This window comes from Channa argus, chromosome 11 (assembly GCF_033026475.1).
Source record: "Channa argus isolate prfri chromosome 11, Channa argus male v1.0, whole genome shotgun sequence".
In the NCBI taxonomy this organism is placed as follows: domain Eukaryota; kingdom Metazoa; phylum Chordata; class Actinopteri; order Anabantiformes; family Channidae; genus Channa; species Channa argus.
The window spans coordinates 5,109,290-5,133,914 of record NC_090207.1 but is presented as its reverse complement, the minus strand read 5'-3'; the positions used below and the strand labels follow the sequence as shown (position 1 = coordinate 5,133,914).

Below are 24,625 nucleotides of genomic sequence, written 5' to 3'. Positions count from 1 at the left end.
ATCGCTTTTTCAAACTGTCAACAGTCTGCGATCATATCTCCACAGAAACGTGCTATCAAATGAAGAGAGCACATGCCCACATACCACAAAAATATCTGCGCATGCATACTGAAATCTAGAGTATGTGGATGACGAGAATTATTTGAGCACATCAGTGTTATTAAAAACAGCATTGAGTAAGATTGGTGGACCAGAAAATATAGTGGACGTGTTTGTGCTACGGTCTGTGTGCTCTCTGCAAGAGGAGCAGCTGAGCTCTGCCCTCGGCCACGGAGAATGGACAGGAGGAAGGAAAGGGGCAACCAGACTGACGTCAGACTTCACTAGCTGTATGTATAGAATTGAATTTAGTAAATAGTTCAACACATGTTGAACAAGTCAAACTCTTAGAATAACAGTAATATTAGCCGTGTTCTCGAACATCACGTTACACTCGTCGAGTTGTTACTACGAACAGACCAAACATAAAGCTGACTGTGTATAGGCTACTGTACAAGACAAGTTCAAACACTGCAGCCTCTAAAATGCCCCCGCAAATAGGAAACAAAAACTGAATATTGCAAGCATCGTGAAGTCAAGATTTATTATTAGTTTGCACTATTTGTACCCAACTAAGGCTGTAAAATCGATGATTTGAAAATACAGTGAAATACTTTTTGCAGATTTTCTTGTTGTTGCTCTAAGAATATGTCTAATATGTTTTTAAATTAATTCCAGTCTGGTTTTAAATGTATTTAGTTTGTTAAATGCCTTTTTTTTAAATTTGAAATTGCTTGAAAAATATTAGATATTTTTAGGTTTTCATTTAAGTTCAGCATACGTTTCTCATTTGTTTTAAAAATATATTAGTTGACTAATACTGTACAGTTGGTGCGAGCTCTAGACGTTTCATCAAATCGCAGCATGGCTATAATGAGTAGAGTAACTCACTACCGAGACTTTGGTCCTTTTCCTATCGTTGCTCTGAGTCACTCTGATAGTGGGGCCCCCTCCCTCTGGATCTGCATAGTTTGAGCACATTTAAGAAAGCTCAAAAGGTGTTGGGGTATGATCGCTTTACATTCATGGGAGGCCATGCTTACAAAGAAGTGGGATTCATAAAAAGCTTAAAGAAAAAGGCCTCTGGAATCTTGTTTTATTTATGCCAAAAATGCCTGGCCACAATTAACCAACCACAACCACACTGAATGTCAATTTAGGTCATTTTCTACTCTTACAAAGCCTCAGACTTGGAGCCTATGAAGCAGAAAAAAGCTGATGTAATGGGTTTAAGAAAATCTCCAAGGGGAGTCACCACCCCACCCCACCCCCAGCTCCCACCCCCCACCAACTACACCCTCCCCCCCCCTCGCTGTCCAAAATGCCACCCCCTTGTCCTACCCTTCAAACCCATCACCACCCAAATATGGTCACCTTGATCTACTGGGGTTAACTTTTCACAGGGATGTTTAGATAGCAGTTTGTTATGATACCCACCCCCCCCCCCCAAAAAAAAAAAAAAAAAAAAAAACAGAAAAGGTTTATGATTCACTGATTTAGTGTTTGGGGTGGGGGAAGGGGAACATGAGATGAAGGCAAAGAAAGACGAAGAGAGCAGGGTAAAGAAAAGAAATCCCAGCCTTGGTACACACACACACACACACACACACACACACACACACACACTCTGTGCAGTGCAAAGCACAAAAGAAACCTGTAACGCCTCCAGATTCCTTCTAGTCGAGTATCAAAGACATGCTTTGCTTTAGAACAAGAGACTAGTGGGTAAGATAGGAATGAGTGAGCCAGTGAACCCAGCACTGGCTCGGTTGGGTGCTGCGAGTTAATCTCTTAAATAGGATTTTCCCCCCTTCTTCTTCTGCTCCTCCTCCGTCTCTTTGAGGATATCGATATTACTGTGTAGCTCTGAATGGAGGGACTTGTCTAACCTGATCACTGGTCAGCACAAGCGCAGGGGGGAGCCTCTGAAAAAACACCTACAGAGATGACTGCTGCTTTCCACCCAGATGCCTTTTAGAATATAGCTTGTGTCTCAACCCCCCTCAGGGTGCAAAAGGGGCTTCAAAAAAAGAGGCTGCAAATCTAAGGAAGTGTTTGTGATTTTGTTGACGTGTTTTATTTAAGGCCTGTACTGAGTGCAGACTTAGCAGTCGACACAAAGCCTTAAAGCGTATCAACATTTTCTACCTAATGGCAGCAACTAATTATTTTCATTATTGATTATTCTGCTCTATTTCTCAGTTGGCTATTTAGTCAGTTCCCGAAACCCAGTGTGCAGTTTTCAAAGCTCTGGCATTGATGAACTGACAGCGAAAATCAAAATGCAGAGGCATTAAATTAACAATGAAAAATGAGAGAAAATGCAGCCATTTCTCATATTTGAAAAGGTGGAGTGGAAAGTTTGGTTTTCTGAACAGAGAACTTAAGTGTTTTTATCTGACTGGCTATTGATCTGTGTGTGTGTGTGTGTGTGTGTGTGTGTGTGTGTGTGTGTGTGTGTTTTCTTGGCAAATACACACGCACACAAAAAAAGCTATTTGTCTGTGCTCTTTGATAGACAAACTGTTTCAAAATGTTATTTACTGGCAGTCAAAAATACCAGTATGTCTACCGTACAAAGATCGACTGATTGAATCTTTTTTTTTTTTTTTTTTTTTTTTTTTTTTTTTTTTGGATGAGCTGTTAATCGGATGCAGATTCAGATGCAGATTACATCCAACCTTATTAAAAACAAGATCACTGGTGCCTGTATACCATTGGGTAAATGTTTAAATCATACCAGCTCATTTTGTATTGTAACCTTTAATCTGTTAACATGTGGCAAACGTTCAAAAATACAGACTTGAGTAGAAAACCTGTGCTGTGAGGCAGAAGTAACTGATCTCTCTCATCTCTGTCACTCAGTTGAATGCAGTTAATCACAAAGTAGCACAACCACCAACTACTACGTTTTAGAGGGAAACTTAGCAATATCGCCTCAGTCTACATTTCACCATTACATTATGTTTGGCAGTAGCTGTGGTTTTGTTTACTCATTTCCTCAGGAACATCAGAGCTCCTCAAAGGAGTCTTCAAACTCCTACAGTAGATTGAGCTTTCCTCCTGTTTTCCCCCTTCAGGTTGTCGTGAAAAGTGATCGTGCAGCCATTCACAGAAACAAGAAAAAAAATAGAAAAAAAACCCAAAAAGACACTAGTGAGCCAAGGAAAGACTTGGGGAAAGTGTGAGAGGCTGATTCTACGTGTGCCAGTTTTCACAGGGAAAACCAATCTCTCAACTCCACCACCACTTCTTCCTCTGTTTTCTTTAAAGGTTCGTACACTTTAAAACGAATTCTTAAGGTTAATTGGTGGTGACACTAAACGCATTCCACATGTGGTTTAATGGCCCTCCACTCCTCTCCTTCCCCTGAGTGCACTGTGACCTTAGCTATCTGACCTGGAAGTGATGTAGGTGAGCGCTTCCTCTGGTGTAGTTGGAGCCCCAGTAAGTGTTTCCTAAAGAAAACAAGTCAACGGCGACCGAAATCTGAAACCAGCGCTAATACTGACTGCCCCGCCACCTTGCCTGCCTCCCTCCCTCAACCCTGTGGCCAGGGGTAAAGCAGAGGTAACGAGGGAGCTCTTACTGTACAAAACCCATCATCTGTGCACACATTCATTCGAGTGTGTGAAGCTGTGTGTTTACTGTAAGTCCTGTTCACCTTCCTCTCAACTCTCACTGGCAGCAAGCTGCAATGTCCAAAGACACGCTGTGCAACATTGGCAAGTGTTCCTGGTTAGCCCGGCCTGCTGTGTCCAAGGACTGACGGCCCCTGGCATGCATGGCCAAAACGGCTTGTTTGTGCAGTTGTTGTGTGGAAGGTCATTCACTACATTAAGTGTGAGGACAAAATGAACCTGACCTTTGCAGAAAGCCCTATCTGTCTCCCCTCTGAGGAGCGGCTGCATTACAACACTCATCTGTCACTCACACACACTCTCAAACACACACACAAACAGACACACTTTTATATATGTGTGTGAGAGTACATTGCAGGCGAGTCCACAGCCACTCTGTTTTTACACTGCGACACTGTGCTTTGATATGCCAGGACAACGAGTGGCTTTGGTCATCGGAAGTGTTTGCCATTCCCTTAAGTTAATATCTCAAAGTATCGGGGTTTAGGTGGTGCAGCTTTTGATTACAGGCCAGCTGTATGCCTTGGACACGTTTGATCTCCAGAGGCCACTCCCACATACATACAGTAAAACCAAATAGTGATATTTCTCATGGAGACTAGCTGCATTCAACATAATTTATTTTCCAGGTAAAAATGGCTGGGATGAAGAAATGCCAGCAAATTATACTGTGCTATCACCCACTCACTTTCTGTAAAAAGCATACAAATGTAGGATTCTGAGCAAATTACTCACAGGAGTGTTTTTATTTTTATTGTTTAATGCCCTTGTCACATAGAGATTTGTACTGATTTTAGAAAGAAATCATATTTTCACACTATTTTCAAATGCTATAAGCTAAATTGGGAAAATCTGAATTTTTTTTTTTTTTTTTTTAAAGAAAAATTATCCCCTAAATAGTATAACTATTTCTGTGTGTGTGTTTGTGGTGGTCTTTCCATTTGAAGATGTCCCAGGGTTGGTACAATGTACATTTAAAGGGCCATTTCCTCTATTTTCAACTTGCTTTCTATGGCTTTAGTTCAAGGTGTAAATGTTCATTAATGTTTTCAAACTTCCCTTTGGCTTCCTAATACTAAAATATTTCATCTGGTGGAGCTCTAGAAAAGCAACCTTCATAGTATGAGCAATGAGATGACATCATCTGAACTGAATGTTCCTCCAATTGATGTCATCTGGAGGCATGTTCCAGCTAGAAGAACAGATGCTTCAATATCAGTGAAGCTGTCTAATATAAAATCAATCAATCAATCAATCAAGAAAATGATAATAGAATTAAATTAATTAAATTATGAGTGCAAATAACTAATAATAATAATAATAGCAGCACTAAAATTCCTTTCATCATGTTGAGAATAACACATTTCCTGGTTGAAGACGTTGTGTCTAGCAGCAGTAGTATTATTTTTCATGGTTCATGTTAGAAATGGAAGAAACTGGAGGAAAATGCAACTTTTCCTTAAGTATTGTCCACTGCGGGCAGCATGGGCGGCAATATGGGCCTAATCCCATTTCAGTAGGCCAAGCAGGAGAAGCAGCAGCTTGCACCACATTCCACAACTTCGGGGCCTTTTTTGGGCAGTGAGGGAGGGCGAGCAGCATTCCTCCATGGCTTGGTCCATCAAAGACGCCGTGCAAACATCAAAGGCCACTCAGACTCTAGGTGTTGATGACTGCAATCCTCCCCCCGCCCGGGGCCCCCCCCACGGTCCACTTTTAGCCACCCCAACCCCTCAGACCTCTAACACATGCACACATGCAGAGCGAGCTTCAGAGCGAGCACCAGGTATGTGCACCCTCCAGCCTCTCTCCTTTTCCCCCTGGGCTCACCAGCTGTCCTGCAGCAGCATTAATCATAGCTCATTAAGTAATGACATTCGCTTTAGTTTTATGGAGATGGCTGAAGCGGAGCGGGGAGAGATGGAGCAGCGGATGCCACTGATGTTTGGGGTGGTGCTGGCAGTGGATCTAGTATAGGTACACAAACACTGAATGTAGTTTTGAACTGTAGCAGAAAATTGTTGTTTAATTGTCTACGGCTGAAAACGATTAGTCAGTGAAGCAATGAACAGAAGAATTTTGAAGCGAGTTTCATATTCGGAAATTGGAAAATTGGCTGTTTTTCTTTTTTTAAATGTTATTAAAATTCTCTGGGCAATTGTATTTTCATCAGCGAAGCACCTAATCCATTATTACTTGTTTTGTTTTTTTTTGTATAGACTGATATTCCGTTTTCTTTTTCAGGTTTTGAGAAATTTGTTGTAAATAACTTATACGTGGACGTGCTGCTCTGCTGTTGTGACGTATTGAATTGTTTATTATTGAGACCCATTTTCCATTACGTTAGTCATTCTGACACTCACACAGACACCTTGACATAATTTATGCATGTTTTCATCCAATTTTCCTAATTGTCCTCATAAGGACAACAGCCCCTCTAACAAAAAGACAATATGTGTGGTTGCTGCTGTATCATTTCAAATAGATGCTCTGGTCTCTTCAGGAAAGGTGGGGGCACTTGTTTCGACCCCCCACACCCTATTTTTTCAAAATGGTGGCATCCAGCCCAATGATGACCCCTGAACTTTGTCGGCCTGTCCTTTGTTTGAGTCTCTCCGGGTTTTAAAGAGTGAAGAGCTGAAAGTGACACCAGGGAGAGACTGTTCACGATTCACTCGCTAAGAGTTAATAGAGTCACAAGCTCGGCACCCTGCTCAGCGTTAAAGCTGTCAACCCCAGAGCCTTGTGCTACATATCAGGACATTTACATGATATTAAATGTCCTTTGCCAGCGTCCCCTACTCACATTGAAACCATGACACTTGTTTGCTTTGCCCGTTGCTATGAAGATGGCGTGGAGATGATTTTCATGGGGGGGGGGTTAAGAAGGGGACAGCACGCACTGACGGATAACTGCACTGAGTCTAGCATCACAAAGCCTGCTTGATACACACTCGGCTTCAAAGTTTTCCTGCAGGCTTTAGCCTGAAGCTGATTTGATCTTATGTCTTACTCCCTATTTCAGTGGCCAACATTGTTTGTTTCATTGCAGCCCACTTTTGCGTTAGTTCAGAACGTGCAAGTGAAAGATGGATGCCGCACTAGCTTGGCTAATTGTTCCTTTAGTCCCAGTGGAGAAGACAAAAGGGAGGAAGTCTTTATTATTTGAGAGGAGAAGCGGTGGGATCCCTTTACGGTGATAATGTTACAGGAGGAGGAGTGTTGGGCCCCACCTGTAGGGCCCTCCCAGCTGCTCCGCTGTAACTGGATCCCACTCCCTCTCTCCTCAAGGCTACCAGCCCTCTTTGAAGTTATTTCTAGTCCTGGGAAAGACGGGCAGAGAGGGACCAAGGGGCTGAGAGAGTGAAAGGGGAGGTGTGTGTGTGTGTGTGTGTGTTGTGTGTTGTGTGTTAAAGCATGCATTTAAGTCTGTGAGTCTGTTTGTCCATGCTATACATAGAAGACTGCAATTCAAAACTCTACCTCCTTTCTTGTGCTTGTTTTCCCCCTGTGCAGTCGGACATTGAACCTCTGTATGAAGATAAGAAAATTCCCATAAGACGTATGGATTTGTTTAGAAATTTCTTAACATATAGTGAAATGCAGTAACTGATTCAACATCACAGGGACTCCTGTAGACAAGTTATTTCTTGGCAAGGACAACTTGCACTTCACTGTACTGCAGCAAGTTCACTGAATGGCTGCATACCAAAGTAAGAGATGCATTTCATTTCTTTTCTCCAAGGATGTATGTATTCTTTTTATTCTGCCTTGATTGTAAAGCTTTATGTACATGCAAATTCAATGTTTCAGCAGTAATTATGTTAGAAAAATCGAATTGGTCTAATTGACTCATCAAGTCCTAATGCTGGCGAAAACCTCAACCTGTCTGCATCCAGGGACGCTCACTGTAAGATGTAAGATGACTCTTATTTTGAAAGTCATCTTTCAAGACTCAGCACCAGACTTGGATTACCTTCCTCTGTCCTTCTAATGTGAAGTCTAAGCTCCTTGGGGTTCAGTTTAGGGAAGATGTAATAATGAAATAGAGGAGACATTAAGGGATAAAAGCCAGAGGAGACATTCCACATGAACAGATGGCAGCACAACCTGGGAAAATGTGACCTTTGACCTATGACTGTCAATCAATTGTGACTTGCAACATACTTCTTGCACAACATGTACTTGTTATAGCAAACATACATTTATGAAATGGAGATTGTTTAGCCTGTTCATTCAGCGTTTTTATTGTGTGCAACTCTAATTGGTGTCTGTGTACATCCACAGAGAAAGAGATGATATTTGTAGAGGAGATTTGTCTGCATGTACAGTATGTGGCTGCTGGTGAGACTGCCTTATAGATTGGACAGCTGAGCCCTCATTAGTGTGTGTGTTGCATGTCTGTGTGAAAACTCTTCTCACATACTTTTAAATTAGGATGCCACATTCGCCCACAGGAACTGCAGCTCATAAGTGCCCAGCAAAATCACCTCATCTGTTTTACTTTCCATATGTTTACTGCAGGTCTAAATAAGCACGTGCTTTTAGAAAGAGGTCATTAGTGTGCTTATTACGGAGAGCTGGTCTGTTTGTACGTGCAGACTTTCTGCCAGAGGCTGTATCTTGGCTGTGCCACGGTTTGTGTCAGGGAGGGTCCAGCAGGGTGGTTGGCACTAACACAGTGTTGGAATTTTGCTAGTTTGTGTGTTTTGGCCAAGAGTTTTATGCTCGTTTGCTGGATTTTACACAGTGAAGCATCTTCGTTATGTACTGCTTTGCATAAATCACCTTTATGGTAAAATTTGTTTTTTATTGTTTTGGGGGAAAGAAAAATAACTGGTTCACTATCTTCTGTGTAATTGTGCCGGCATATCTCAGGAAGTGACTTGAAAGAAAACGGAAAGGAATTAATGTACTGACACACTAATCAAAACTTATTGACCTTTTCTGTTTCTCGGTGTGTGTGTGTGTGCTTGTTGAGTTCACGTTATTTCAAATGCATCAGTCGGGCTCATGTACACCTTACTTGATTGTGTGCATGTGACATATCATATACACGTCAACAGGATAGGAGATGAATAAAACTATTAAATCCAAACTGACAAACAGCCAAAAATGACCAGGTTGCAGTGCCAGTTTAACTAAGAATCGCTGCCACTTCTTGTTTTATTGTTGATGGACAGCAATAAAACATGGGCACCTGACTGTTGTTTTAAGACACGCTTGGAAAAAAATTTTAACCCCTCCTTTTCTAGTCCCAAACATCCTCTTACATACCACTTTGTCGTGGCCTTAAGAAGCTCCCTTATACTCTCTTCCAAAACAGCTCTGAGAGTTTTGACTGTATTACAAGGTTCTGAGAGACACCACAGGCCCCAGGGGAGACTTGGTCTGTGGGCTGGGATCAGACATACCCACCCAGCCATCCCATCCCCACAGCCCTCAACACAAACACCCGCCGCCTCTGTTGGCAAGACTGGTGTGTTATTCCAGGAAGTTGACAATACTCACTTCAGAGCGAGGGGGGCTGGTACACAGAGCCGGGGAGGGAAATGTGTTGGTGGAAGTATTAGTGGGCAGGGCCGCTGCAGGAGAGTGGAGGGGTCAGCTAAATTAAAGGCTTGGGTAGGTAAGTGGGATGCTACTTCACCGGGGTGAATGAGTTCATGGACAGAGGACAGTCATTGAGAGATGCCACTGAGTTGGCCCTTGGTGATTCAGACTATAGGCTCCCGTCCACACACACCTGTACTCAAACCGTAAGATACGTAAACACATGTGTGACACTGGGGAAGCAGGTGGGTGCTAGGATTGGCCCCGTGCCCGTGTTTTTCTCCTTCTCTACTGTGTTTGCATGTGTAATAGGTGCCAGCTCTTCTTTCAACGTTCATGAAAGAAATGAATGAAAGCAGATATGTGCAGTTAATCGTTTAACTAATTTTACAAAGAATGTCGTGTAAAAAATTGTCTTTTACAAAACGGGCTGAAAGTCCTGTGACACTTAACAAGGCAGCTTTCATTGTTAAAGCAGAACGTTGTCCTCGTTGAGACCTGAATACCTGTTGCAGGATGTGTTGGAAGTCATCTAAAAATGCTTGCACTTGAGAGGTCTGCAAAGATTTCTTTCAGACATTTAAGGCCACATGCAACACTGTACATTGATCCTGAATAGATCCGTTTAGCTCGGGATCATTTCACTCGTCTGCCTACTTGCCTTTGATGTTTTCAGCTCTCGGTTTGCTTTTAGCAAGCATGCCTTGTAATGCCCAGCGCATTAAGTGCCATGTTTCAACATGTACTTTAAATACACATGCAATTCAGCAGCTTCTTTTTTAGAATTTTGCATTTCGATAGCCTGTGAGCATAGGTTTTCTCAAGACTTTACTAGCCAGTGGAGCTAAAGGCAAAAGAGGAGGATAATCTTTTTTTTTTTATTTATTTTTTTTTTAAATTTCTGCCTATTTTTTTAATCCTCAGGGATTTGCAATAAAGACATTTGGATTAGGTATAAAGACTTCAAAAGCATCCTGAAGAATGTTTCAAAAGTTAAAAGGCAACTTCACAATTTTTGTAACTTGCTTTCTATGGCTTTAGTTTAGGTTGTAAAGGTTTATTAATTCTTTCAAATTTCCCTTCGATTAAAATATTTCTCTGCTTCTACCTGAAAATCTGCTCGAGATGACATCACCCTGAGGATGATTTTATCATTAGGAGTTCAGATGATGTCATCTGGAGGAGCTCTGGAAAAGCAGGTTGACCATGGTTAGAAACCTCATAGTGTGAGCAGCGAGATGGCGTAATCTGAATTGAAGGTTCCTCCAAGTGATGATTCAACTAGAAGTAGAGATATTTTAATGTTGGGAAGTCGGGGGGAAGTTTAATGGCATTTATTTACGTGTCCTACCAAATCTAGAACCAAAAGAAGCAAGTTAAATATCGGTGAAGGCGGCCTTTTAAGCAAAGCTGTTACAAACTTGCTAATGATCAGACCCTAACTACATTGTGTTTAAGTGGCATAGAATTTGTCAAATGCTCATGCGTGGTTATTTGCAGAAAAAGACAGGTAGGTAGGCAGAAAGTCCTGAGCATCTCTGACAAGGACCTGATTATTACGGTCAGGTGACTGGGTCGAAGCATCTCGGAAATGATGAGCCTCACGGGGAGCTCCCAGTCAGCAAACCAGCAACAGTTTAGTGCCAGTTCACAGTTTAGTGCAAAGACACACCATGCCAACAACAAAGAACTAGCAGCAATGAAGGCCGGCTGTTGGCTTAGTTTTCCATGGCCCTTATGTGACCTTTGGGATGTGCTTCAAACAACTTGGAGCCAAGTACCACAGGGCACCATCAGAGCCCTTGTACAGTGCATGTCAGTGTAGGAATGGAGCTATTTTAGCAGCATGCAAAGGAATAAAAGCATGTTGGGCAATAAGCATGTTGGGTTTCAGTCAGTGTAGCATGATGAGGACAAGAGGGACACTGGAGGTTTGAGAGGGATGTGAGTGATGGGGGGGCGGTTGTAGCCACCAATAGTTTGGAAGGAGAGAGGAAAAAGTGGGTGTGGTAAGAAGATGGGAGCTGAAGGATCAAAGGCTCAGCGAATTGTGTCACAGACAGACGGAGAAGAATGGCACTGGATGGTGTGACTTGCATTTTGATTTCCTTTGAGAACTGGAGGGAATGGAAGGGGGGCTGGGGGGTCAGGGGAGGTTATGGTGTGAGTTTTTAGAAGTAGGCCCCTGTTTTGATCCCATTAACAACTGTTACCAGGTCACTTGATCATGGTGGAGGCAACAATGAAGGACTGGGAGGGAATGAATAGTTTAGCAATTTAAGCTTTTTTTTTTTTTTTTTTGCTTTGGCAGTTACAGTGTGACTTGCCGTCACGTTTTTATTTATATAAAACTATAAAAATTTGTTTTTAAAACCATAATATCTTGGCATTCAAGTGCTCCACACAAGACTCAATTGATGGAACACACTACTGTCAAGTCCATACTTAATTTCCAAAAGTATTTATTTATTTTTTTTTTTTTTTGGCAATTGGACTTGAAGTTGGCTTAAAGTTGTTTGACCTCTCATCTACAGTCGCCACCTAATGGGTAATAAAAAAAACAGCAGAGTATGGATGAATCAACCCCATCTCTACAGGTGGTTTTGCAAACAGAGTTAGGGGTTACAGGGGGTGTGGTCGGCTTGAGTGACAAGTGGAGTTCAAATCGCCGCCAGGTTCTCATTGAGAGTGTGGCCTGTGTAAGCGGATATTCATGTGAAAGGCTGCCTCCCCCAGGGGCAGGACACGCAGGGCAGAACAAGAGCCGCCCCCTTGTGGTACTACAGGGGCACCGAATGCCCCTCACCTAAAAGGAGCGCAGCTAAGTGGCGCAAAGTGCAAAAAAAGTGGAGCAACCAGGTCTTTCCAGTAGGTTGAGCATGTGTGATTTGGGGCCTAGCAGGGAGAGCTAGCAGTTGGAACACAAGAGATTTTGTCATTTTCCGTCTGTTAGTGTGTGTGTGTGAAGGCACGTTTGTATATGTGCCCATTATAATTTTCTGTGTGCGGCCAGTAGCTGTGACCCACTTCACTAGATCGGTCTCTCTATCTCAACATCCATCAACGCCTACATCAGCATCTGACAAAAAAGAAAAATCCCTGTGGTGGAGATAATAGTCCTATGGCCGGCCTCTAAAATAACAACATGGCCCACAACAACAGCACTGCCTCATTTGGAGTCCCGGAGCCCCCGCACAATGGCCCAGTGTTCAGGACCCAGGGGCGAAGGCGGGGCTCCCTACTGCCATCCAATCTGTTAGACAAGACTGAGAGAGAGGTCATCACCACACAGCAAACAGCACTCTACTTCCTAGTCCTCCTTCAGAGTGACTCTCTTTAGATCCCTCTTACCAACTTCCCTCCTGTTTCCTTCATCACATGGCTTTATACTATTATATATGGAAGGGGTTGGTCGGGTTTTGCAGGTGGAATGGAAACCCGACTTTGGTTATGTTCTATTATCTTTATCTTTCCCTTCAAGTTTAGAATCCTCCAAAGGCTGAGAGAGAACGCGCTCTGAAATTATTATACCATATGTATATGTAACATACACCTGTGCAGGTGCTCTGCTCCCGCCGGCCTTAGGCTAATATATACTAGTCATCCAGAGCACAACAGTTTTCTTCTCGCCTACGTTTTTGTGAGAGAAAGCAGCTTGAAGAAATTGCACAGCGAATTATTTAAATGCAGACGGACATGGTGACTGCATGCTGTGGATTTGTTAAAAGGTGTTTTGAGAGTGAGCTTGATTCATGACCCCCCCTGTTGTTTTGTTTTCCCCCTTTACTCTGTAGGGAGAGTCATCCATTTTGTTAATGTAAAATCGAAGCTTAGACTCTCATGTTTCGTCATCCTCACATCTGGCTGTGTGGGAGGCCTGAAGTGAAGGATCGAAGGACAAGTGTTCTGTTTTCTGAAGGTGCAATTCCGAAGCTAAGAGAAAGTCTCTGACAAAAGTTTATGTCGATGTCATTAGTCTAAAATAAATGTTCTCGAACCTTGGATCCCTTGAAGGCATTGGATTCTGCATCAGCTCTTCGTTGCTGCCTCATGTCAGTCTCACAGTTCATCCCCAAGGCAGAAGGAAAAGATGGAGTACAGTGCACACTGTTCACATTTCTTCTCTGCATTTCTACAATAGTCCACCTGATTTGCATTTTAACCTCTTAGTCTTGGCTAAGTCCTCCTCCAAAACCCTTCACATCAGGGGCTTGAGCCCTCAGCTTTGTGGCATTGAAGTTATCGGGTGCCTTCTGAATATCTCCCCACCTCAGCTGCTGATCATCGAACCTGCTTCCAACGTGGTGAAGTGGGGTTCAAAGGTCAGCGTGTCACAAGAGGGACAAGGGTATCTCGGGTCATCAACAGTGGCCCAGGGGCCAGGCCGGCCAAAGGCTTGGCGCCACAAAGCTACTTGATTAGGCTGTTGTGGTCAGTGGGTTAATAGGATAAGTGGCCTGCAGGTCAGTTTAGCCCAGTTCTAATGCTAATACAGGACCTCGTCTTTACTCCGTTGCCAGGGTCAGCTGGATCCAGGATTTTTCGACTATGTCACAGTTTCAATCCAACCTTGTTCGAGCAGATCAACATTTCACATCACGTTATTTCTACAACACAGTATCTAACGCTTAGCTACTCAAGTGATGTACATGCATTGAGGGAAATGCTTTAGGGTAATCGATTTTGCTAGTTTGCAAGTAAGAAGGCAGCCACCTCTTTCGTTTTTTGGGCCCAGCGAGGATGCCAGGGTTTGTGATGCCTGCCATCCATTAGCTTTAATCTTCTTTAAAGACACTGTCAAGCTGCTGGCTCTGCAGGGCCTTTTGGCACAAAGAACTGGGCCAATTTAGTGGCCTTAAGTATAATGAGAGGACAACTTGGGATGGTGTGATACTGTGCATGTGACACTGATCAGACTGTGCATGTGAAAATCCAACATACGCTTTTTAATTTGACAAGAGAAGTTTAAATGTATTGAGTTACGGTGTGTGCACAGACAACATGGCAGCAACTCTAATCAGTTCCATCGATAAGAATAGAAATAGATTTAATCCATCTTTCCCTAAGTAGACATTTGTTTCTCTTCATTACATCTTAGAACACGCACAAATCCCAGTTTTGCATATTGGTGCTGTTCTTCGAGGTGTTGGGAGAACTGTGGCATGGTATGTTCCGGGCGTGATTTTTGTCCGCACACAGCAAATGCTTCTTGGATGTCTAAAGCCCTTAAGCTAAGTGTTTCATTATGGAAAATGGTTGATAAGTGGATTATAGTGTAAATTGTCATATTCCCTCTGGGGGGGCGGGGACATCCAAGGGAGATTAGTTCAGTTCTAAGTTAGCAGTTCACCCATTGCCTGGAGCAAATCTATAAGCCGGTGATGCCCGGACCTTTCAAACTTGTTGCACCGGGTGGGGCAGCTTGCTACTGTAGCTTCTTTTTATTAGGAGCATGAACCACTAAATACAGTTTTTTTTTTTTTTTTTTTTTTTTTTTTTTTTTAAATAGATCACTGCTTAATAGAAACTCAGTAACTGCTGATATACTTGCTCAAGCTCATCTGTCACTTCTGTCTTTTTTTTCTAGATGCATCCTTTGGGACTATGTAATAATAATGATGAGGAGGACCTTTATGAGTACGGCTGGGTTGGAGTGGTAAAGCTGGAACAACCAGAGCTGGACCCCAGTTGTCTCACCGTGCTGGGAAAGGTAATTTTTCTGCTTTGGTCTGAGTACATAAATCAGTAGATTTGGTCACAAGTCTTTTTTTATTTATTTATTTTTTGCTACTAATGCGCATGAGTGAGTCTGCAGAAACTAAAATAGTACTGCTGTGGAAACATTGCAGATAAAGCAATAGCTTCAACTCTTCCCAAGAGGCCAGTGAAAACATGCAGCATAGTCCAGACTGCAGTGAACCGCTGCACGCTCAACAGTAGACCAATGCATGTGCTTGTTGCACAACATGCATTAGGGTGCAACTGTAGGTGACCTGAGTCATGCAATGAATTTTCTTTGCATGAAAGGAAGAAAAGAGGGCTCTGTAGACAGACCTAGAGATGGTTTAATTTGGTCTTTTGTAGTAACAGAGACTGTTCACAAAGCATAATGTTTTTTACATTTTGTTTGCTACTTCCCACCAACGGGTGAGGGTGAACTGAATCCTTCCCTTGTCCCCCCTCCCTCCTCCAGCGCCGAGATCCCTCTGGAGTCTCGGAGTGGTATTTTATCATGGTTTAATTAAGTGTTCCTCCTAATGGTATGTACCAACATTCCCTGGAGGATGGGGGAGGCTGGTTGGCTATAGTCTCATTTATCCTGTGCAAGGCCCTCTGACAGAAAGAGAGCAGCCATTCATAATTTAGGGAGCCCTTGTGGTGTATACACATGCTAATGTTGCGCTCTCTGTGGCGGTGGCTGCTGCTACGTAGCAGATGCATCTCTTTGCTGAGACCTGAAAACGGACCTAAAGTTCAGCAATAGACTGTTGCTTAGAATATATCACTGTCACCGGTGGCTTCACCCGCTAGAAAATGGTTCTTTGAGGTAAGGTGGAGTTTGCAGCAGCCACTTCCAGAGATAAAACAAGGAAACTCGAACTAATTGAACTTATCATTTATCACTACTGCAACATTAGAACAGTATGCATATTGCACGGTAAAATTAGTGGTAGATAGTGTGGTAAAGAGGAACTACAGGCCTTGGGAAGTACTACAGGACCTCTGTAGTCCACTCTTTACCTCTGTGAGGCTACTAACCCGAGGCCATTTTTGAGGCTACAACATGACATGAATATGTGATCTGTCTGTCTTCGAGTGCTATTGTGTGCAGTGTAGGTGCCAGATTATGGTGAGCTTAAGTAAACATGCCTATATGGCAGTTAACCTGTGCCAGCTATTTAAGATCAGGAAATGCATTTGACAGGATGCCACGTGATGAAGCCAGAGCTAAAATGCCAGGGCAAAAGAGAGATGGGGAAAGATGAAGTAAACAGGTGAAGGATACAGAATGTAGTGGGTGCATGGCATGTGCTGTAGCCAAGTGAGCCATGAGGCTGCCCCAAGGAGCAGAACCACACACCTTATGCTCAGTGGAACCAGTCAAAGAAGTGTGCTAATGAGATGGCAGTTTTTTTCTACGTTCTGCTTGATGTTTTGCAAAAGGACACTGTAATGAGGATGGCAGGAACCTTGTCCTGTGACCTTTTGGCCTTCTGCCAGCCTCCCTAACATGTAGACCAGTCTGTTTCCTCTGTGTTTATTCAGCCAGGACTATAATTAGAAGAGGGGAAAGCCCATTGTTACATCTTGACAGACCCTCACGCGGGGCCTGAACACAGCTGGGTGCTTAGCGCTGGCACCGCCGCTTTTGCCAGGCCAGACAGTGCACTGTTTACCCCCTGCCAGTCTGCTTACTCTCCCCAGACAGCCAGGCCACCGTGCCCAGCCCCATTCTGGATACTTTGCCCACTCTTACTTATGCTTGGGGGGGGGGGGGGGGGCGATACCCAACTGGCCATGGCTGAACCCAAGAGCCCACTCCACTTTGCTGCTTTGCCACCAACAGTGTTGAGAGGCTTGTCTGCTCAATTTAGTTTCAATTACAGAGTCCAAGCGAATGTGCAAAATGGAATTGTAGGAGGAAGAAAAAACTGTTTACTCTAATCCATGGCTAAATATAAAGTGTCTGGGAACACAGGGCCCCCAGCTGTGCCTAGGACCTGGTCAGTGAGTAGCAATGAGCCTTCCCACTTTATTTAGTGTTGGATGAATATGAAGAAGGGGCTTGCATATATTTTAAGTGTCTAATGCATGTGATCATTCAGACGTCTGGAATCAGTGGAAAGTGACTGAGGACGGTCAAAAAGAGATGGGCTGTCATGTCTAAGTAACTAGACTCTCCACAGTAGGAGAAGAGGCTTCAGCTGTTTTGGTCAGATTCCTCATTCTAGACCAATATGATCCTGATGCTGTATAGTTTCTTTTTGGTTTTGGTATTTTTCATTCGAATAGGTCTTTTACTTGATTTAGCGCTTTTTGCCTTGACCCATGAAAAGAAATCTGCAGAGAACATTTTTCTGTTTGCAGGCTTTGCCATAAAAGTGACTGTAACATGTACTCGATTAATGAACTGTGTGACTCAGTGATTGCAAAGTGCTCTCACTGTCACAAAGAGAACTTCTGACATCAGCAAATATTAGCAGTAGAGGAAGAGGCGAAAAAGAGGCCGGTCATGTCGACCTCTGAAGTCCACATGTCAACCTCATCCTGTCTGGTTCCTGTGAGAGCTGCAGGACTGTATAACCTCTGGCTGCTGACTGCCACAGCAGTAGCCGCTCCAGCAGCAGATCCGTACAGTTTTGTTCTGTAGCTGGGTTTGAGCCATTCTTCGAAGTGGTTTGTTTGCCTGGGTTGTCGTGTGATGCCAGGATAACACTGTGCAAGGTGCTAGGAGAGCATAGCTGCAAGTTTCTCTGGAGCTCCAGCTGAAGTCTCTGCTTTCTTCGATGCATTTGTAGATGTTGTAAATCATGCTCGCACCTCTTCACACATGCATCTGTTCTCACGTTGAACTATTTATTGCAGTCAATAACATATTCTTGGTTGTCATTTCCTCCCTTCTTCTCCACACTGACTTTCACACACATACACTGCAATTTTTGGCAACTCTTTTGGAACATGAAATCATGCCGTTGGCTTTCACTGGGAGGCCCAGGCTGGTCGGTGTCTTTGTCGCCGTGCCAGTGAGATATCTCTTCTTTCAAGTACCACAGTGTCAGTGGCCACACGGGGCCTTAGCACCGCGGCTTTTCCCCTTTCATCCTGCCACGGCTCTCATGTCATCAGCTCCCAGTTCCAACTCGGGCGACCAAGGGAGGAAGGGCAAAGCAGTGGAGTGGCGGCGGGTAGCGCGAGGAGTGGGAGTCAGAGGATAGAGGGAAGGGAAAGAGGCCGGGGTGGGGTGGGGGGCTTCTCAAGGAGATGACGAAGGCAAATGTGTCTGGTTTGGTAAGTGGGTGGCTGGGATCCGTGTCTCGCTCGGTACAGCAGGAAAAATGCGACCCATCCTCCCACACGGCCCTGCCGCTTGTTTAAAGCGAGCCTCTTGGCTGGCATTGCATGTAAAACTCCCTGGTATGTACTTGTTGTGTGTGGCCTGGCGCTGCCCTTGACCAGCTCGTCTCTAAACCATCATCAGTTCCACCTTAAACGGCAGCCAAAGACAACATTTCATCGCAGCGGAGCACAACTGGTCAGAGGCCGACCGCTACAAAGCACTTAAAAATAACTGGAGCAACAAGAAAATTTTCTAGATCTTTATTGACATATCCTCCCAGAAGTAAAGCCTAGCTGCTTTAAAGTTTTTGCCAGAGGCACACCACCATAAAAAGTGTATCCTATGTGGGAAGCTCTGTGTTTGACACACATACAAACACAATCCTAAAACCACAGTTGCCATGGAACAATGCGAGCGGGCAGAGGAGTGTGTCTCTGTTTCTTTCTCTACCACGGCCTTTAAGTTGGCACTATGGGACAGCAGGCGAGAGCGAGCAGCTGCTGCGTCTTGGTGCTAAGTGGCTTTTGGACTCAAACCGTGTCTGGCATCTTAGCCAGAGCTGCAGAGCGTGTGTGTGTGTGTGTGTGTGTGTGTGTGTGTGTGTGTGTGTGTGTGTGTGTGTGTGTGTGTGCGCTACAGGAATTACAGAGATATAGAAAGTACACAAGGGCTACGAGGATGGTGTGTGCGTGCGTCTGGAGAAGAGAAAAAGAAAGAAATGGTAGCAGACACATGAGTGTGATATTGCTGGAGACTGGCTCAGAGCCTGGGGGCCGGGTTAGCTGCCTTACGCACTCAGGTGTGTGCTGGAGGTCATCCAGAGGCCGCAGCGATGCCAGTGAGGTGTGAGGCCGTGGGTCATGTAGTAAGGACGCTTTGACACTGGATTGAACTGGCTGCATCTTGGCCTTTCATTCAGACCACTTCCAATACATCATCTTGGCCTTCGTGGATGGGGACACTGTCTGATCAGTGGGTGTATTTGTTGATGCGTGTACATGTGCGCGCATTAGCTCATCCACTGTTTATCAGTCTGGATGAAAAGAACTAGCAGGCTGTCAGATCAGCTTGTGTTTTGAAGCAGACGGCTGAATGACTCAGTATTCCTCTCATCACTCTTCCTTTTCTTTTTTTTTTCCCCCTTCTCTCTCTCTCTCTGCAGAGATCATAGTGAGAGCAGAGAGTCGTGATAACAGAAAGAAGGAAAATTGCTGTAGTTTTACACTCTGCAGTCTTCGGAGTGTTTTGCTAAATTGCAGTGGAGCCACAATGGTGATTGATTTACAAGGGCGGCTTTTGTTCGATAGAGATGAAGCTAGTTTAATTTTTTCTTCCTCAAAGTTTGTAAAAGAAATCTTTTCATAGCTGAGCCATGAGATGCAGAATATTGATAAGACACTTTTTGTCATGTTTGTACTAAAAATTATAGGGCTTACTTCTGTTGAGTGCAGCAGATTGAAAGTCAATTTGTAGTTGTTTAAATCGGGGCATCTGTGGCATGATAGTTGCTAATGTTGGAGAAAACTTTCTAAACTTCTCTGGTTTGAGTTGAGGGACTTTTCACTTCACTTAGAAATGAATTGATTTTCAGCGGCTTCTGAAAAACCAAAACAATGCACAGCGTCGCTACTAGGGCTGCGTCGGCAAGAATCTGGCGATACGATACGTGTCACAGTACAGTGGGTACGAATTGATAAATTGCGATACTGTAAACAATGTGTATCTTATTTTACAATAATCGGACAAGAAAATTTTAATCTTTACACAGTCAGAGGAGTCATCAGGACAAAATGCAGTAGTATTTTTGAGAACTGATACAGTATTAAAAAGCATAATATCACAACACTGAAGTGTTTTTTTGTTTTCATACTACCCTGGCAGCATAATCCTGTAAATTCTGAATTTCTTTCCACCTGCCCCTTGCCACACACACACCACACACATTTGAAAGGTGCATCATGGAGGGAGGGATGGAAGGAGGAGCTACAGAGACAGGAGAGAAAAAAGGGAGGAAAAAAAGGGGGCCCTGCATTTTGGGCTCTCTTTTCAGGTTTGTCTACGCCTCAACTTGCTGATATTATCTTGGCCGCTCTTCCTGATGGGGTGTCGATCGAGGTTTCCACTGTGACCAGGCAGGGGTCTCCTTCTACGCTTCTGCATGTCCGTTACACTCCCTCTGTCAGGCTGTGTTGGAAGCCTCTTACATGTTCTTACTTCGATCCCCAACCCCCCCCCTCCCGCACGCTCCAAAGAAGTGCCCCTCTTAAATCACCGCTTCACCACGTTTCACGGCGATCGGAGGCACCCGGGGTCCCACTGTGCTCGTTTCCATGGTCACTGGGAAGCTCCTTGTGTCATGTGGCTCAAAGTGAGCCGTCCCTGGGCCGAATTACCCAGCTTTCAATGGGAGGCCAAATGACCATTATTAGACTTCACAGCTCAGGCCCCTATTTAAAGAGAGAAGAAAGAAACCCTGGGGACTTAAGATGAGAGAGTGATGGAGAGAGAGAAAGAATGCGAGGGGAGAAAACAGAAAGAGAGAGGAAATGAGAGGGAAGAGAAGAAATTGCAGTAAGCACCACGAAGGAGTTTTTGTTTTTCTTTTCCCTCCACCCTCATATTGATTTTTGTTCTTCATAATTGTTATTTGAAAGCCAGACAGCAGTCACAGCTAAAGCTCTCCTGTCTGTCTGACAGCACCCAGAGAAGACAGAGCGGCACAGGATCAAAAGACAAGCCGTGGAAAAAGTAAATGTCAGAAAAGATAGGACCATACATCCACCCACGTAAACCAAAGCCCCGTCTTTTCTCTCTTCATCTCTGTCTAAGCCTGTTGCTTTGTAGGGGAATGTGTGTGTGTGTGTGTGTGTGTGTGTGTGTGTGTCCTTGTGTCCTCTGCCACGCTGTGTATGTCAGGGCTATGTTGTCTGTAAGACTCAGGCCCACAGCCTGGCATGGAAGCTGTAAACCAAAGCCCCCCCCCCCCCTCTGGCCCCCACATGGCTCACTCTGATACAAATGATTGCACTGCTGGAGGGTTAGCAGGGGTTAAAATGGCATCCTGCTTTTTGGATGCCCTCTACAGTGGAGCTGCCCATGCTCTGAGACAGTGTGTTTGAATGGCAGTGGAAGAAGAGAAAGAGAAACATGGAAGTGCGGAGGGGAAGAATGGGAAAGCACCTGGCAGAGGCTGAGAGAGATATTACCCATTGTTTATTGTAGATCACTGTAACAATAAAATGAAGAGGAGACATCTGGATGTCAGTTATCTTTACATATATGTGTTGTACAAATACATGTAGGAGGGTACAAAGCCCAATATTACCATCAGAAATGTAGCAAATCAAAGGTACAGTTCCTTTAAAGCATACCCTGTGCGTATGATCCGGTAGTGGGCGTAGAAAGCTCGTCCAGCCTGATGAACAAACAACGAGGTGTTTTATTAGCCGGATGAGGAAAACATGCTTTAGTATTGCACCATCTTGCTGCCGGGCTTTGTTCAAATCCAATTTACACCAACAGACGTTTCAGCTTTGATTTTACATATACTGGGACGCAGCCAAAGGGAAAAATACTTTATGTTTGGCGAAGAGATGCACTCAACTGTAGATCACGTCTGCTAGAAAAAGCATTGTCGTTCTCATTCGTTCCAACGGGGAACTGTGTTTACGCAGCAGGGAGCGACACCACGAGCGGCATTACGCGGCCCAACAATTTCTGCAGCATGACCTAACACGGCAAGGTGTCACTAAGGCACATGCCAGCATGCACTCGTGACGGGTTACTTTGTGATGTGAACGCTGAATTGTTGCCGTTTGCCTCGAGATTAAAGATGTCACAGTGTGAGAACGCAAACCTTTTTCCAGTCCCATCTGTGACATGTAGAGTAACAAGCCTTAGGGCTTGTTCCGAATCTACGCACGGTACGCAAACGCTTCAAGCTATGCAAAGAGTTCGGTGGGCAGCAAAGTATTTAGTTTAAAATGTTGTAATTTTTTTTTTAAACGGCAGTGGTGACCTGGAACTCTTATATTCATAGGACCTTTTGAGGTTTATTCATGATGAATGGAGCACTTTCACTTTCTATCAGTAGCAGCATAACTTGATTTGTATTATACTTTACGTGTATTTACACTGTAGGTCTTGTATGGGTTCTTACGGGTATTCCCACATCACATCTCACATCACGACGGCCTACCGTGTAGCCTCTGCTTTGGATCGACGCATGAGTATAAATCAATTGCCTGTAGCTTTCGTTTTGCACAAGATGGACGAAGTCACCTGACTGAGTGCATGGAGGAGTGACTTCCACCTTCTGGAGCAGCAACTGACGCTCTGTGTACATAAAGTACTTCCATTGGCCTTGTGTTAATGCTGCATCTGTGTAGCCAGCGGAAACTATGAAACATAAATCTGTCCTTCTAACTGGACCCGCTAGATTGTGCTTCGTTGTCTAAATGATTAAGAGCAGTGTCAAATCACGGTGCACTACTCTGTTAATGCTGTTCTTAAATTACTACTTTCGTTCTCTTGTTAAAAGGCAAAGCTCTTACTGTCTTTAAACTGTCCGTCTGAGAAAACCTCTTCCTCCTTTCGAAGACGTTCTGGGCCTTTCCAGCACTTACTTTTACATGTTTATCCACTGAAAGAAAATGTTAAGTCGGTCGGTCTCGGCAAAAGAGGTACACAACACCCCTGCACCAGCAGCAGGATGGAGTATTACAAGAGAAAGAAAGAGGCAACTACTGCAACTTCTCATTCATGCAAGCACGGACATGGTCCGCTTAAAGCAGCTTCAAAGCAGAAAGAGCTTAGAGAAAAACCGTATTAATGCAGACGCATTAAAGGAAGCAGGGAAGTGGCTGTTCAGTGAGACGCCTCCGCTCACTACGCGGGATTACAGTGGATGTTCACAGTGCTGCGATGTTGCTGTAAATGTCAAAAGTGAGAAATGTCAGTTGGCCCCTAATTATAGTTACGGTTACTTTGTTTCTCTAGGTGTAATGATGTTATCAGTTACAAGCCTGCATGTTGCTAAGAATTGATTTAGTCTGTGTGTGGTGTCAGCTGTCAGCAGCAGGTGCACCTGTACGTTGGAGTCTTGTGGTTTCTAGTTGGTTCCGAGGTAGAAAATGGAAACTGCTAGTAAGGTGTTAAAGCAACACTTAAACCTGTCCAACCTCCTGTTGAGGAAGTTTTTGTCTACATCCTTGAAAGCTGGAAAAAGGCCAAACACTTTTAATCACGTTTAATCTATTTTGAACCAGGAGACTTGCTCCAGGCGAGCAGAACTCTAGTGTTTTACTTGTCTTTACTTGCTCCAAACTTTGTCTTCCCTCCGTTCGTTTGACAGTTCTCATCTCGAGAAAAAATATGGTAATTTACAAATTTCAATAGCAGGAAAAGTTTCTTCCCCTTTCAGGTGTTCCCTTGAGACCTGACAAGCACAAAAAAAAAGATTTTCTTTTTGTTTTTTAAGCCATTTCCTACCATGTATATAAAAACTGCAAGCTGTGCATTATGATTTCTTAAGTCAATCCTGTCCCTTAAAATAGATTAGAACTTTAAAAATGTCTTTCTATTAATATTCACTGTCAAAGTGGCTGTAATCACTACTTTTTTTTTTTTTTTTTGCTTATTCATCCTTTCCCATGGATAAAGAATAGGTGGGGTTTTCACTAATCATTCCAAACCGACACTTCCTGTCACTTTCATCCAAACAATTCCTGTTTATACACTAAATGGAGAAGAAGTACTTAAAAAGTAGTAATCCGGTCCCTAGTGGGAGAGCTTGTTTATTTTCCTGTGAATCACAAAGGACCGGAGCCCGAAACTGGTAAGAAAACAACATGGCAGAGAGCGAGAGAGGAAGAGCAGAGGAAATTTAATTAGCGGTTGTCCATTCGTCCAGCTCCAGCTTCTGGTCTCAGCAGGGCAGAGTAGTAGGCAGCACGACAAGTGAAGGCTGAAACATGTCCTGATTAGTGGCGGCCTGAGGAAATATGTTTGCATCTGTGTTCGTGTGTGTGTGTAAGTGTCCGAGCCTGATGCCAAAAGACATGGAACCATGGAGAGAGACAGGAAATGTTGCCTGTGGTGCACAACAAGCGAGACAAACATGGATATTCAGAGAATCAGATGTTACAACAGAGTCCAGCGAATGAGCCTCGTCTGTCATTTATCAATTATGTCTTCATAGTAAAGACAACATAAAGCACAAAAAAAAATGCACGAAAAGACGAAGGAAGGTTACAATGAGAAATTCATGCAACTCAGAACTGGATGCAAGGTACAAAAGAATTGCAATCTAACAGTTTAAATGTGATTGAATATC

The 24,625-nt window shown here is 43.8% G+C and overlaps 1 protein-coding gene across 3 annotated transcripts in view; it reads left to right on the top strand.

Annotated features, from left to right (window-relative positions):
- znrf3 (zinc and ring finger 3) overlaps positions 1-24,625 on the top strand; it is a 63,883-nt gene that overhangs the window by 19,591 nt on the left and 19,667 nt on the right. For 2 of the 3 annotated variants that reach the window (XM_067521153.1, XM_067521152.1), the window contains exon 2: positions 14,821-14,943. In XM_067521153.1, the coding sequence (XP_067377254.1) occupies positions 14,821-14,943 (123 nt within the window). Of the gene's footprint in view, positions 1-7,196; positions 7,394-14,820; positions 14,944-24,625 lie in introns of all 3 variants that reach the window. The other variant, XM_067521154.1, reaches the window with a different exon arrangement.